At 37.0% G+C, this 16,887-nt stretch overlaps 1 protein-coding gene across 1 annotated transcript in view; it reads left to right on the top strand.

Moving 5' to 3' along the window:
- Nucleotides 1-1,687, top strand: part of sfswap (splicing factor SWAP) — a 29,928-nt gene extending 28,241 nt beyond the window's left edge. The window contains exon 19 of the mRNA XM_087791074.1: nucleotides 1,228-1,687. Within this exon, the coding sequence (XP_087647200.1) occupies nucleotides 1,228-1,293 (66 nt within the window). The 3' untranslated portion in view covers nucleotides 1,294-1,687. The remainder of the gene's footprint in view (nucleotides 1-1,227) is intronic.
- The last annotated feature ends 15,200 nt before the right edge of the window (nucleotides 1,688-16,887 follow it).

A 16,887-nucleotide genomic window follows, 5' to 3' on the forward strand; every position in this document is an offset into this window, starting at 1 on the left:
GGATAATCTTGGCCTTCTGAGCGCCAAACTTTTCTTTTGTATTTTTGTTTTTTATACTTTTTTTTGTTTAGTTTCATCTCTGATTTTGTATAAGAATAACTTCAAGATTCTTTATTTTCATTATACTGCATTTGAAATGCATGATAACGAAGTTTCGTTTAGACTTCGGGCATTAAAACGTTACAAAAATAGATCTTTTGACTTTGCACTCCAGTTTTAAATTAAAACATTTACTTCAATTACATATATTTTTTATTATTACAAACAATTGTTGTGATGGGATTTAATACTGGGAAAAATATGTTGTTTTTTTGTGCATATACAGTTAAATTCAAATATAACATTTCATCTATGCTAGATACTGTATAAGTATTTTATTTAATGACTGCCGTTTGAGCAAAACTTTAAAAAAAAATAACTTAATATCGTCCTCATGCGAGAACAAAAGCATCTCTGGAGGTTAAACAAGCTTAAAAAAAAAGATTTAATTGGATTTCATTTTCTGCCTTCATTGGCAGAATTTGTGTCTTTTCGCAACCCGACATCTGCAAACACACAACAATTATAGGTGTAAATGTAACACAAAACCTTAATACCCAAATTAACAGTGCATACCCGAATTTCTGATGCACTAGTGGCTAATTAGACAAAAGATGTTTCACACACTATAAACTCTGCCGACAACATCCTTCTTTATTTATCGCAGAGAGATGGAATGTCGAGGAAGTTGTGAGCTTAAAAAAAAAAGTGGATCCAAGTGGTCACTGAAGGTGCGAGTCAAGAAGTCATAAAGGACATGATCCTCTGCTCAGTTATTCACGACTCGTCCAACTTTCTGCGGAAAACAAAATTCAGCCTCAGAAAATCTTGGCAAAAACAACAGTTTTTGTTTTTCTAAAAAAAAAAAAAAAAACCTCCCGTTAGGAAGTTTTGGAATATGTATTAGAGCGACACGCTGGCTGCTGCCCACAGAGCGAACATAAACCGCCGACATAAAACATCTGCAGGCTGCACAGAAGAGCATAACAGGGAGTTGATGCACAGTTAGAGAGAAAGCGATGGCAAATAATCAGAAAATATATTCACTTTGGATGTTTCCAATTAGACCGTTATAAGTGTGGAGCTTTTTTTTTCAGCTGTCATTCCTCCAAGTTTGGTTTCAGCTCGAAGCGGAACTGCTGTGAGGAACTTTAAAAAGTTGATGCTTCTCCACCTGTGTGTTCTCAGGACCTGATGGTCAAGGTACGAGCCATGCTGGCCAACTCCAAAGCCTTCCAGTCGTCCAACCTGTGAAGATGTTAAAAAACACCAGCTTCCGACGTCGGCCCTCCGAGCCTGGCTCTGCTCCTCGTGACCGGAGAAGGAAGAAGAAGAAGAAGGAGCTTCTCGTGCCTCCGAGGTGACGGCAGAACGGAAACAAAGCGAACAGACCAAAACGGTTGAAATCATGTTTCATGTTTTGACGATCATCGGGTTTTTTTAAACGCCGCTGCTTCCGCGTCTCTCCTTCTATGAAGGCCTTGCATGGTTTTGTTTTTTGTTTTTTTTTCTCTCATGGCTCGCGACCCAGCAGATCATCACCGTGATTCTCTTTCAACCCTCGAGTTTTAGCGTCGACGACTCACTTTATGTTTGTACTGCAATGAATTTGTATTTCAAATTGTCAATAAAGTTTCATTTATGGTTACTTTTCGTTCTTTTTAACACATTTATGTAATTTTTTTTACACAGAAATTAAATTCCACTGTGGGCGGTGTATTGGCAAGAATCTGGCGATACCATGTGAATCATGATACAAGGATATATTTGTAGTATTGTCGAGTATTTGACTCTGGTGTTACAGAATTTACAGACCACATGACTCTTGACGACTGCATCCCCTCGTCCTCAGTCATGGCCGGGATCTCATGGGATTTTAATTTTGATTTGGCTGTGTAGGACAGAATGACTGCTGCCATCTAGCGCCCGGAAGTTTAATTGCAACACAAAAAATGAACAAATGTGAATATTTGCATGGTTATTTGCAAAAAATATTTAGATAATTTTACAAGCATAGTATTGGACTATAAACTAGGGATGTTAGAGAATATTAATATGGCTAAATATCGCGATAATGTTTTCCATGATACTGTATCAATATTTGACAATACTTTATCGATAATTTAATATTTTCATTTTTGGCTCGCAAATCATATTTGTTAACATATTTTTTTAATAGTTTATAGTTTAATAATGTGTTTTCTTTCTACAATTACAACAATTGACCTTTTTAGTATATATTTTATTGAGTATTGTTTTGATTGTTTAAGCGCTTTGTGACCCTGGTCTGGAAAAGCGCTATATAAATACAAATTACTTACTTGTTTCTGTTGCAGTTAAACTTCCTGCCACTAGATGGCAGTAGTCATTATGTCCTCCACAGCTTAACATTGAATGATGGCTGAGGACGAGAGGATACAGTCAACTCTAGCAGCTTTTAAAGCTAATGTTTGGATATATTTTGGTTTCAAAACAACGTAAACAGTTCCGACTTCGTCAAGAGTCATGTGGTCTGTAAATTCTGCAACACCAGTGTCAAGTACTCGACAATACTACAAATATACCCTTGTTACTACAGTATCAAAATATATTGTATCGTTGCTCCTGTATCGCCAGTTTTTTGTCATGACACACTCCTACTACAATCAAAAAATGAAAATATTAAATTATCGTTGTAGTGCTGTCGTATATTAATACAGTATCTTGGTGAAGAATATCGCGATATATCCATATTTTCGAACACCGTAGTACTGACTCATCAAAACCAAGTTCTCTCTGGCCTTATGTAAAGTTTGCAATAACTTTTGTCTCTCACTCATGGCCCGTTATCTTCTCGCTCTAAATAACAGCCAGCAGTGTTTTTAGTTGAAGAGAAGGGAGAAAAAAAAAACTGCGGCTCGACAATTTAGGACTTGAGGGACGAAGGTTCACGGCGAGAGACGTGAGCAGTTGACAGCCTCCTCAGATTTATTAAAAGATTTATGACTCGCTCGGTTTTTTTTTTCCACCTCGCTCTCTTTCGCCGCAGAAAATACGGAACTTTAGCTACTTTGGCACTGACCTCTGCAAGAGTTTGAAATGTTTAACTGGTGAAATGCATATCGGATGAACGTCATCACTCGTGATTAACGACGATCGTGTCCACGCCAGTAAACGTTTCTATGATAATGGAACAATGACTTGAATGCAAATAATGACATCTAAAGTGTGTCTTATTAGACTTAATGATGAATTATTTTAAGATATTAACACAAAAACTACACCTGATTGCTTGTAAGTTGCAAAAATTCTGCCAAAATGTTCTTGTAAAGTTTCTTAAATTAAACCTTTAACACAGAATCCAACCTTTTTGAAAATGTTCTTTACTAAATATCAAAGCAATTAAGGCGTCAGTTTTTCCTTTCCATATTTTGAAATAATACATTTTTTGGGACTTTCAGATAGTGATGGGCTGATGAAGCCTCATGAAACAGTGTCATGTTGTTTAGAGATCAATAGGTGGCGCTATCAGTTTAAAAATGATGTGATGTTTCATTAGAACTGTTGTTTAAAAACAAAGGAAAATAGTGCAGATGCCGCCATCTAGTGGACTCTGAAAACAATGACACTGCTTCATGAAGCTTCATCAGACCATCACTAGTTTCAGGTGAGTTTCTACTTGTTATATTTCTCCAGACAAAAACAAAACTTGACACTTGATTTTAATTTCTAAAGTGTTGCTTTCAAACAGTAAAATTAAGGAAAAAACTAATTAAAATCTTTATTCATACAAAAATAAAAGAATATGTCGGGCTCGCTGAACCCAACAAATTATTTCGAGGTCAGAGGGTTTTTTCAAAATGAACAGCAACATCAGTATCTTATTCATCATTTAAAAAATAAAAGCTCCTCCATCATTACCTACTTGACCTAAGTTCTTCAGGGACAGAAAAACATTTTCAGTATCCAGGAATAATCTCGGACTAGATCTTGTCATAGAAATGTGTTTTTTTTTTTTTTTTAATTCTTTGGTTGATCAATACAGTTAATAAAAGTGGAAGCTTCGAAAGGGCCGTTAATGGCTACACTTTGAACAAATATCTTTCAGGTTTATATGACTAAAATTGTGTATTTGTAATAAAAAAAGGTACAAAAAGTCCTCTAACTAAATGTATTTCAACCTCACAACTTAATGGAACTTATGTCGTGTTTGAAATACTTCCTCCAGACGTGTTCGTGTTTTTTATTTTATCTGACCAAAATTCCTTCTTTAGATTTAGGAAGCCTCCTTCAGTGATGATCCCGGGGGCCTCTCCACTTCAACTAGACTTTCCCAGGAGACCTTGTCGGCGTTGATCAAGTCCTAAACTTAACTCTCTGCCCTCCTGATCCAAAGACACCATCCAAGTTACTTCCTCTGCGGCGCCGCACACGTATTTGAAACCCGGCGGGCGGAAGGTTTTTTGGCACGTTTGACCAAATCTTACAACGGTGGATGAGCTTCCAGCAAGTCCTGTAGTCGCCATCAAAGTAGTTTTCCTTCAAACTCTGGGGGAGAATAACTCATTTTGTCTGCTTAGACTAGAATCCTCAAGTCTTTGGAGGTTGTCACGCAACATTTACACGTTTCTTTGCTCATCGTTGTTGTTGAAAACCACGATTTAAGAGCAAAGACTCGAACTCAAGCTCCGATAAATCCATTAAAGTGAACAGAACCTCTCCTTAAATAGCATGTGTCTATGGTCTAAATAGCCTCAGTAAGAGGGATGAGCCATAAGCACTCACTCTTAATTTGTTTTGGGAGTCAGGTGATGCAGGATAAGGTTTTTTTGAGGTTTTTTTTTTTGTGGCTCTCTCATTAGAGGGGATCAGACGGCGTAATTGCGACATAAATGGAAGTGATATTTGCTACCGCCACGTTCAGGGGCCGGCTCCAATTTCCCAGCATGATGGAAAATCACAGCCTCTCACACTCGACATGACACACTTCATTAAACGTCCTCTTGTCACATTTAGCGGCTTCACTAAAGGTTCAGTATGAAACTCCGGCGATTAATAGAAACGTCAGTTTTCGGCAGAAAGAGAGAGAAAAACTATAATCACCATTTTAGACTTGGATATTCCGACAGATGGGTTCAAAATGTAGAAACAAAACTTCAGCAACAAGTCTTGACTCAGAGAGAGGGAAATCCATCAGGACCAGTTGACATTGAAGGTTCTCTTGAGGCCATAGATTGGACTTTAGATACAATTCTGCCTTTGGGTTTCTCAATTTTGACTTTTCACTGACTTTAGACACGCCAACGATCAGATTTAGACGTTTTTTTTAGACAAAATATTTTGCAGGAAACGATACACGAGTGCAACTTGTGCAATCTGCACTGATAATCGATTTAACAATTCATTCATTTCTCCAGACGCAAAAAAAATAAACTTTCTTAGATTTCTGTTTTTGAAGTGTTGCTTTCTTCTTGCACGGAATTCAAATTGTATTTATACCAAGATGAAAAGAAATGTTTGGATGAAAGAAGGAGCAGCCACTTCATGCCAAGGACTTTCAAATAAACCATAATCTTCAACCACTTCAAGACAAAACAGAAAAACATTTTCGGTGTTTAGGACGTGGCCAGATATGAATGATGAGTGTTTTCATTTGCTTGATAAGTGATTTTGAAGCAATGTGTTTTTTTTTTGCATTCCCTAATAATTTATACAGGTTCAAATCCCAGCTTCATAGGGCAAGAGGCGGGGGGCACCCTGAACAGGACGCCAGTCCGTCACAGAACACACAAAGACACACAACCTTTCAACACACACACACAATAGGGATAATTTCCCCAAGTTCCCCAATAAAACTCTGTACATTTTTGGTAGTGATGTGCTGATGACACAGTGTCATGTTGTTTAGAGGTCAGTAGGTGGCGCTATTAGTTTAAAAATGATGTGATGTAACACTAGAATAGTTGTTTAAAACTAAGGAAAATAGTGCAGGGACCGCCATCTAGTGGATTCTGAAAATAATGACACTGCTTCATGAAGCTTCATCAGACCATAACTAGTTTTTGGACAGTGGGAGGAAACCGGAGTGAGGATAATGGTTCTAATTCACTTAAGTTGGAGTGATCCCTCAACAAAATGAGGAATTTAAGTAGTGGTCTCATGAAGCTTCATGAAGCAGTGTCATAATTCTCAGAGTCCACTAGATGGCGGCATTTGGACTATTTTCCCTCATCTCTAATGATACATCACATCATTATTAAACGGATGGCGCCACCTACTGACCTCTAAACAACATGACACTGCTTCATGAAGCTTCATCAGCACATCATGAAATTCACCACCGACCTGTCGTCACAGTCGTGGTCAACAAGAACGCATCATCACCTGCAAAGAAGACAAGTTGTTGATGTCAACAAATCTCTCCATCAGTGACCGCATTAAATATTTTCAGTCCGTATTTAACGACGCCGCCTCAGAAAGTTGTCGCTCCATTTAACCACCGCTCGCGTCTCCTGGCATGGTTTCTCCATCAATCTTCAAAGCCGTGTTTACTCCCCTCGCCCCGGTGTGGTCTTCATCTACTGCCTCTCTTTCTCAGTCAGATGACTGTTTTAAAGGATATTGATGATGACCTCGGTCAGCCGGCAGCAGATCGCTGTTTTGGTCGAGTCGTGCCAGTCTACGGTCCGCATCGAGTCGACACATGAGGTTCCAAACGAAGGTGTTTCTTCTCCCGTCCAACCTTGAGCAAAAGAAAAAACGATCGTTGACTGAAGGTCGACTGCCGAACGTTATTTTTTGCTCCCCTGACTTCAACGTAAGAAGTGTTTCAGTTACTGTAAAGAAAGTTTTTGTCCTTCACCAGTCCTTCTGTCGCCCACAAAACAACTGTTTAGAACCCACTTGATAATATGAAGGTCGCGATTATTATCAGCAACATCAGTGTCACTTGTTTTAAACAAATACTTTCCAAAAGTGAATTCACGACAAAGGGCTTCGGTCAGTTTTCTTCAATCTTCAGGGCTATGGTTCTAACCTGACCTGCTCCTCGGGGGAAATCTTTTTTCACAGAGTGTTCTTGAGGAACATACCTTTGGTGTTCATTGGGCGGGGTTAACCCCTTTTGCTTATTCTTGGGGCGCAGTGAGGGTACACAGCTTTATTGCCAAAATGGTGTCATGAGAGTCAGCGAAAGGTAAACTTAACGTCTTATCCTCTTGGAGGAAGAACTCGGGTCAGTCGGTAAGACTACGTTTTGATACAAACTGTTCCTGATCTGTTCTGGGATCTGTTTTAAAAATGATACAAATTCAAGAAGCTTAACTTCTTGGAGGACATTTCAATGCAAATAAAAGTCTCAATTTAATTGGGTTTTTCTTCAAATACTTTTCCTCATGAGTTCCTATTAAAAAATTAAAGATTTAAAATGGAGGTTCGTTGCTTACATCTTGATAATATCAATTAACATGTCCCTCTAACAACTTAAACCAGGGCATTTTATTAAAACAGTAATGTTCATTTTAATTTCATTTCTTAATTTAAATTATGGCCCTAGAGCTATATGTTATTTTAAGTGTATATATAATGTAGATAGATAGATAGATAGATAGATAGATAGATAGATAGATAGATAGATAGATAGATAGATAGATAGATAGATAGATAGATAGATAGATAGATAGATAGATAGATAGATAGATAGATAGATAGATAGATAGATAGATACAGGTTCACACACCCAATAACCACTAGATCGGTAAACTATATTTAGCTTATATTATTAAGTTACTGTATACTAGGGCTGCCACGGTTAGTCGAATAATCACAATTGATAAATGGACTCTGCTCTCGTAACCTCTCATTCGCAGGGATTTTAGACGGGAAAGTTTTTTTCAGTGGGCGGGGCTTAAACACATTTTCTAATTTAAATATTTCAATAAACACAGAGTTGTTTTTTTTTCAAACATACTGATGATACAATAGAGTCCAAGATCTATATAAGACACAATTAAATCAACATCTTACTCTAAACCTATAACACTAAAGCCTGAAACTACTAATAATCGTATTACTTATAATTGTATTATCAGATTAGTCAAATAATGAAAAAGAATCTGCTTTTCTAGTTAGCTACAACTGCAGCTAGCACAGCTAGAAAAAACCCCAAATATAAACATTATAAAAGATTTAGATAATGAAGGATTGTGTGATTTCCTTCAGCGACTTCAGTGGCAAAGGCAACAACTTCACTTCCACAAATCAAACACAAGGTCAATTTCCCAGCATTATTTCCATGTTTTTAATCTCGTGCTTATGTCGTCAACATCTTGCTCCTTCTCTGATCTGTTCAGCATCTGCCTCTGATGTCCGTGAGGCATGTTCAGATGTTACTTCAAACATGAAAACCAGTCAAATCCCAAGGCCTCGCTGTTTTTAAGAGATATCGCAGAACATCCAAGTTTGATACTGGACGGATTTTGCTTCCTGGCGTTCTGCCTGCAGCTTTCTGTCCGAGCTTCACAGCGTCGTGTTTGTCTGAGGGGGCACATGGCCGACGGATATATACTTCGCACACACACGCTTAACCGAGCTGTGGGGAGATTCACTTTTTAAAAGAAAGCAAAGAGGCTACTTTTGGATCAGGATGCTTAAACAAGGAGAATTCTTCTGGGAGTAGAGCAGTTTCTCGTGAAACTTGGAAGCAGAAAACGAATCCGAGGCTCATTTGGACGTGAAGAAAACTTTATTGTGTGAATCCTGAAGGTATTCACAGCATTGAGATTTCTCTCTTTACGTGTTTTTATTTGACTTCTTCTGACATACATTTTGTAACGTATCTCCTCAACTAAACGCTGTTATTGCTTTGCCGTGAAAACAAAAAAAAAGGCAACGGCCTCAGTACCACATATTAAAAAGCCAAAAAAGTAAAGTGTGTTAAATAGGACAGCAAGTCTTGGATCCAGATGGTTATTCAGATCATCAACTATAAATGAGCTAATTTGCTCTTTGTCTCATTTTCGACATTTATCAAAAATTGCTTTGAAATAAATAATAGAATATCAAGTTCAACATTTTCACAAAGAAATCTCGAGGGTGGTTACGAAAATAAACCTTCAACCCTTTTTGGATGGATTTTAATCTCATATCAGAGCCAGGGGCCATTTGCGAGTTTCATATTCCCAACAGCATCTGTCATGAACGTTATTTTCTGTGTCTCTTCAACACTTTCAGCCATGAAAAAAAAAAAAATGCTAAAAGGAAAAAAGTGTCTGTGAATAAACTATTAAAGGTGGAACTAACTGTTAAATACTGAACATTTTCATATTAATTCCTAAGCAAACCCAAGCCATTATTGGACCTAAAACAAACATCTATATCGGGCTCCCCCTCAAAACCGTCACCACAGCTTCATCAACCCAGTAATATATGTTTTATATTCATTATTATTATTATTATTATTATTATTGTTACACACAACACAATATTTAAATGATTGACTTGATTTTGTTTAAATTTTATAAAAGAACATTTGAAGAATGTGCAATCTCACGCAACAAAGCAAAACAAATGACCATCTTCCAAAAAAAAGTAACAGTATACCGTATTTTCCGCGCTATATGACGCACTTTTTTCATTATAATAACTATTTAAATTATAAGGTGATTTAATCGAAACAAAAAAATCCAGATAAGTCAGTCACTCAAACTTTTTTAAACACATTCACAATAACTTTTCAACCTCGTTCAGTTGTAACAAGTAAAAAAAAACACACTGTCTGATACACAAAATCAAATGTAAGCGTATTCAAAACTAATCTCAAAATGGTTCAGTTGTAGCACATAAAATAAAACACAATACACTCATTTTTTCAGTTCATTCCTCGTCTACAAATTCTTTATCAAATTTAAAAGTTGTAGCGTGGCGCTGTCTCCCTGTCTTTCATGAGTATTCAACTTCTTCTAGGTGGCGCTCTTGGTTTAAGAGCAATATATTGTTTCATTAAAAAAAAGAGATGAAACCTGATATTCAAACTAATTCATTTAAACAGTTTTTAAAATAAAAAAGAGCAAAGAGTGCCATCGTGTGAGCTCTAAGAATGAAGCTTCTTGAAGCTTCACCAGCTCATCATTAGTTTTAAAAAAGCTAATTACGAAGCAAACGCACAACTTGTACATAAGCCACTAAGAAACCAACTTGTTGATAAAGTTTGTTAGCAAACATCAGGACGATGGATAGTTAAGGATCAGATTCTGCATAGTTAACACTTAAAGTCTGAATATATGTATGTACATACGCATTTTTTCATTTTTTTCGTACTGGTCGAATGATGTCCTGTATATATTAACGTCGAGCAGCTTCTCACAACATGGCAAAAAAAAATTCTGTTTGGTTGCCGTAGCAACCTAATTCCAGTCAATCTTTCTCCTGTGATTGTTCTTTCTGGGCAGAGTTGAAAAGGTTGCTTAACTTGAATTCATAACAAGACGATACTGTTGAATGTGTTTAAAAAAAAAAAGGTCTTCACACGTTCTGATTCACCCAGAACTGAGCGTGTTAGAAAACCTCTTATGGTGTCATCGATCCTGGACCTCTGAGGCTTTTAAAATGCACATCATTGTGACACATGCACACACTTCAGTTGAAGCAGACGTTATCGCACTTTTGTCTCTATAATCTAGTGCTTAAAATACTACCTTAATGTCTTTGTCGTTTTTGTTTTTTGACAATGTGGTGAGATGCCTTCACTGTATGTTCGTTATATTCGTCTTCGAAATCGTGACATTCCGCGTGTATGTGGGTGTCGACATGAAGAGCTCGAATCTCCTTCTCACAGTCGGTACGACTTCAGAGACGGTTGTTTGTTTGGAGGAAAGAAATATATGATGTGTGTTTTTTCCTGAAAACGGCTTCTTTCACTTAAATGCAACACGTTGTCTTCTAAAGAGTGTACGATCAAAAACAATATAATTTTGACCATTTAAATGAGCAATTAGCTGTGCCCCTGTGTTCTGGATTCTGTTTTTGCTTTTTCCCCAGTTTGAGTCCGTTTTCTGGATTTACCTTTGTCCATAATGGAAGTCTATAGAATTGATAAAACGTCATGCAAGCATGTGACCTGAGGCTGCATTCTTGGTTGTTTATTTGTCATGTCTTGTGATTTATTTTGATACACTTCCTGTTTATTGTACTTGTTTGACTTTTGTTCAGAACCTCCGCGTCTGTTGCTGCAGCAGCCGCGGCTCCTTCTGCAATCCATCAGGTGGAGAGTTTAAAGCCACCCCTTTCCGAGCAACAGGCGCCAGATTATAATCTTCATTACATGTCTTCCTTAGTTTGTTCTCCGCCCGGTTTGTGGTGCGCTTTAAGTTGACTTGGACTGTGAAATGCCACTGACGATTCTGGATGATTCTTCATGGAACTCTCATTTTTATTGTTATAATTGTTCTTTAAAACAAACTTGTGTGTGAACTCTGTTTATTTAAAGAACAATTATAACAATAATTAATTAATTACATTCCGCATTATTCCCAGGCATCACATTGTTCTTGTAAATTCTAACAATAAGTTATCCAACATAACTTATCTTACCTGATAGAGTCGGTGAAAATGAAGCTCTTGAGTTTAAAGAATACAATGTCGCGGCTAATTTACTAGAATTAAAGAAAAAAAGAAAGGAAAAGCTTATTATAAAGAAGAGAAGCACAATGTGGTTTTAAAAATAATAACTTTTGTGAAGCCTGTCACAGTGATTTTGAGGTGAAAGATTTAATCACCTTTAGTAGATTCTGTCAATAGAATTTATTCAAACGTACCTTGAAAAGTCAGTGTTTACATGAACCTCAGAAAAACTTAAAATTAGCTTCACACACACAATTGAAAATAAGCTTGTTTGAGTCCCTAAGAATGGAGTCTTGAAGCAGCGTTGACAGATGATTTTCTGCTGTTAAAAAGCACAGCAAGATATGTATTTTCAGGCTAGCTGGAAGAATAACTGTTGCTTAAACTATGGAATAGCAGGAGAGCCATATTAAAGCAACTCACCGCTTTAAATGGAAACACAGACAAAAAATAAATAAATGTATATATCAAAATAGGTTTAAATTAAAATAAACAAAACCTTACATACGGTTTTGGGGGAGAAATACACACAGAAACATGTATATACATTTGAAAATACCAACATATCCAATGTATTTCCCAAAAGTGTATTTTAATTACTGTGACACAGAGAATAAACCAATTTCTTTTTGAAAACTAAAGGAAAACTACTAAAAACCTGACCTCTGCACCAGGAAATCACCAAATTATAACAAACACACACACATACATTGCAAAAAATATATATATATATATATGCGACCCCCAGACAGACCGTATATGACGAATAACAGCACTAACCAAGATTATATTCAGAACGTGAATCAATGCAAATGTAGTTTATCAATGTGAAGATTTCTACAAACATACAAAATGATCACTGTTGATGATTTTTTTTTTGAAACTGAAAAATGATATATAATAAAAAAATGTAAAAAAAAAAATACATTTAAAGAAAAGCCAACTCGGTGGGAACGCGGCGCCTCATCGCCTTCTATGGGCCAGCCGCAACGGCTTATAGGCAAAAATGTTTGTATATTTGAATGTAGCGATTGGAACTTAGTTGGTCGTCATCTTCTTCCTAAAAAAAACAAACTTTAAAACATCCATTAACTTCCGTGGTCCTCGTCTACAATTTCCCTCTTATATTAAAGCCTTGATATTAGAAAATGTTAAAAATGTAGTCTATATTTTAAGCTTGTTTTTAGCAGAAGCTATTAGCTAGATAGCAAATCTAGCGAACTGACACTTGAAGCAGGAGCCTTAAAACAAGCTTTAAATATATAATTGTCTAATTTATTTCTGAACAAATCCTCATGTAGGAAGCTTCAATACAAGATGGACGTTCCAGACGAGCAGTATGGAGGTATTTGTATGTTTTTAAGTGTATTTTCGGACAAAGATAAAGACGAAGACAACTGAGCTCCAGTCGCTACATTAAAATGAACAAACATTTTTGTCTATAACTCTAAAAAAAAGGACAGATTACTCTTAGTGGACACGACGATGAGTAGAAAATGAATGAAATTCGAATTTTAGGTGAACTATCACCCAAACTATCATCATAAAAATAAACATAACTTTTTAGCTATTGTTGCAAAACTTGTGTCGACAAGAGAGTGACATTGCAAATGTATTACGAGAAGCAACAGACCGGCTGTAACTAAACAGTTCTACATATAAATAACTTATTCATACGCATGTAAACATATTTTTCTGTGTCTCTGTCTATATAAGAAATCATTTTTTTATGAGCTCATTATGGCACTCCTGGCTTTCCATATGAACCTTCGTCAGGTCGGTGTAGATACAGAACGCCGGCTCTAGTCCGGGTGGACGTGGAGATCACTCTTGTTTTGTTTGTAGACCTCCAGCTGTAACACACGCTCTGTTTAGCAGGGACGCCACAAAAACGGACCGCGAGTCCTTCCAGGTGCCTCTAAGCCTTGTTTATATTGTTCATAATTAGAGCACTACATCATTGTCTGGACTCGGGCACTGCTGGGGTTCACTTGGCAGAATGAAGTTGACCTTATACATACTAAGCAGAGCAGACAAGCTCACGTCACATCATTAATCCTCCTCCCCAAATATGTCCTGATTCCTGCTGATTCTGATGAAGCGTACGAGGCGGCCTCAAGTGCCGGCAGCCTTCGCCGTAATCAAAATGCAACCAAAAACCTACGTGGCCTTTTTTTTTTTTTCGCACGGACCCGCGAGATCGATGGGAAGTGTAATCTCCGCTGAGACCTTGACTAACCCTGTTTCCACTGAGCCGCGCTGAAAATATCAACTTATGCAGAATCACCATCGTTCGAGGTGGGTTTTATTTTTTTTCGGGAGCTCAGAGAGTTCCTGTTACCGGATCAAAGAACACGACGGTGTCACGGTCGAGGGATACAGCTTTCCGCGGCGCTGCAAAGGCGGTCATTTCGGCTTCTAATGCAATCTGCCAGGAGAGAATAAGCATAACATTCAGAACTAGTTTTCATTAAAGTCCTAATTTCTGTTTTGAGCATTCATTGAATTCTCTTTACCTTTACAACTCCATTAAAAATGCTTTGTTTTTCTGAATTAAATCTTGTTTACCATAGCCACGCCCACTCTGCTCTGATTAGTTCAAGCATCAAGGTTTGTCACCGCATCAATCCCGGTCTCAACCTCCAAGGGACTGGGACTCGTTGTATAAACAAAGCGGGGCGGGATTACAGCTGGCTGGAGGAGGCGTCATAATGGTTTTCGTCGTAATTATTACGTCACAATGGATTTCGCTCTCGTAGCCTCTTGTTCGTAGAGATTTTAGGCAAACATATATATATATATATATATATATATATATATATATATATGTGTGTGTGTGTGTGTGGCCTAAAATATCTTTTTTACATTTAGCTGTCCCTGTTTCAAAACACTCACTTTAATTACACTGAAATAACTAAAAAATAAAAAATAAAGAATTCCAATTCGCTATTCAGTCTGTGCTGTGAGTGCTGACAGCTACCTTACAAAAAAAATGAATCAAAGAATCTGAGCCAAGTCCAGACAGAAAGTGCCCGAAATCGGAGCCGGGGGCCATTTGCGAGTTTCATATTCCCAACAGCATCTGTCATAAACTTTATTTTCTGTGTCTTTTCAACACTTTCAACTTTAAAAAAAAATGCAAAAACACTCAAAGGAAAATAGCGTCTGTGAATAACCTATTCATGGTGGCACTAACTGTTGGAATTAATACAGAACCATTTAATGTTAATTCCAGAGAGTAATAAATGTCATATAAAATATATATCTTATATATGTTATATAACCTAGTACAATACTGCAGAAAAACTGACCAGAAACTGTTTCCCTCAACTGAGAAACATCTCTAAATTTAGAAAATTATGTCACAACACGATCTGGAGTTTATAATCCATGCATTTGTGTTTTCTCGTTTAAACTATTGTAAAAGTTATTTTCGTGTCTAAACAAAAAGGAGCTGTCTCGCCTGCAGTTGATTCAAAACTCTGACTTGCTCTGGTAGAAGAACTCACATTTCCCTGATCCATAAAACTCTTCACTGGCTGCCAGTTTGTTTCAGGATCAATTTTAAAATTCTGGATCTTACTTTCAGAGCTATTCATGGTTACTTCATGTGCAAAATATCATATAGTTTGTACTATTGAAAAATACAGATACATACTCTGATTAAATCTTATAGAATCTGAACATATTGGACCCCCTGGATCTTAATGTGAAATGAATAAAACCCCCTCAACATTTTCCGTAAATTCTTAATGAACTTTAAAAAAAAAATGTATTGACATTAATAAACATATTTTTAAAGATATAAATACATACATATCAGGAATTATAGGAACCACTTGCCAATCATCACCACCCTGACAGTTTCTTGAGTCCAGTTCATCCCCGGTGGACGCGGACCAGAGGGCTGGTGTATTAGTAATAACTAGAACGTCTCCCTGGCTGTCAGTGACGGTGATGGACAAGTCAGGGGTTTAGTGGAAGAAAAAAAAACTCCACAGTCCTCACCACGAATTCAACTGACTCCCGTTTCATTTCACATTTCACACGAGACTGAGTTCACACGTTGACGAATCGGTGACAGCGAGCTCTCTTTATGCAAATAAATTATTACATAATCGTCCAATAGTCGAGTGAAGACGTGAGATTTATAAAATATTCCTGAATCTGTGACTCGTTGTTTCCTGAAACAAGAGTTTCCACTGACTCGATGAGTCCACTTGTAGCATGCACGGTATATTGTTTTTGCACTTCAGGGAAGATAAAGCTCATGCATGTGTTCAGGCGTCGAACCATCAGCTCGCACACGGAAAAGTGCAGCGACATCTACACCAGCGCACGACAACATGAGTCACACATCTCTGACCAACGTTGATGCAATAGCACACTGAAAAACATGTCTTATCCATTTATAAGATCTAGAAAGAATCGTTCATAAACAAGCAGACGACGACGATAACTCTAAGTCCTAAAGTCACAAGATGGTGATAATATTTGGGTTGTATATGGTTTGGGTTTTTCCCGATGATGGTGCCAAACCTTTTGAAACAGTGGCCAAAACACACACTTGCTGGCAGAATTCTTGCTGCAGAGTTTTGTATTAACTGCAGGCGAGACAGCTCCTTCTTGTTTAGACAAGAATATAAACTGTTACAATAGTCTAAACGAGAAGAAGTTTAGAGATTTTTCTCGGTTGAAGGAAACATTTTCTGGTCAGTTTTCTGCAGTGTTGTACTAGACTATATAACAGATATAAGATATATTGTTATTTGACATGTATTACTCTCTGGAATAAGTTCTTGAATTAATGTTGAAATGGTTCTGTATTTAATCCGACAGTTAGTTCCAGCATTAATAGGTTATTTACAGACACTATTTTCCTTTTAGCGTTTGGTTTTTAAAGAAACTGGCATCCAGTGAAGAGTTTTAAGGATCGGGGAAATGCGAGTTCTTCTACTAGAGCGGGTCAGAATTCTAACTGCAGAGTTTTGTATTAACTGCAGGCGAGACAGTCATATAACCATTAACACCAGTGTTAATGGTTATATGAAGAACCTACATCACATATTTAACAATTTACCAATATTACAATAACAATAAAACTGAGGAATTTGATGTTTTTCGCGAAGGGAACCAAAAAATTAAGATATGTTGAACCTCAAGGAAAAATACAAACTCAGACTCATACTTAATTTTAAACACTTCTTGGTAGATATACATTTTGTGACTTAAAAGGTTAGAGAATTTAAT

Source organism: Callionymus lyra, chromosome 5 (assembly GCF_982586985.1).
Source record: "Callionymus lyra chromosome 5, fCalLyr1.hap1.1, whole genome shotgun sequence".
Lineage (NCBI taxonomy): Eukaryota > Metazoa > Chordata > Actinopteri > Syngnathiformes > Callionymidae > Callionymus > Callionymus lyra.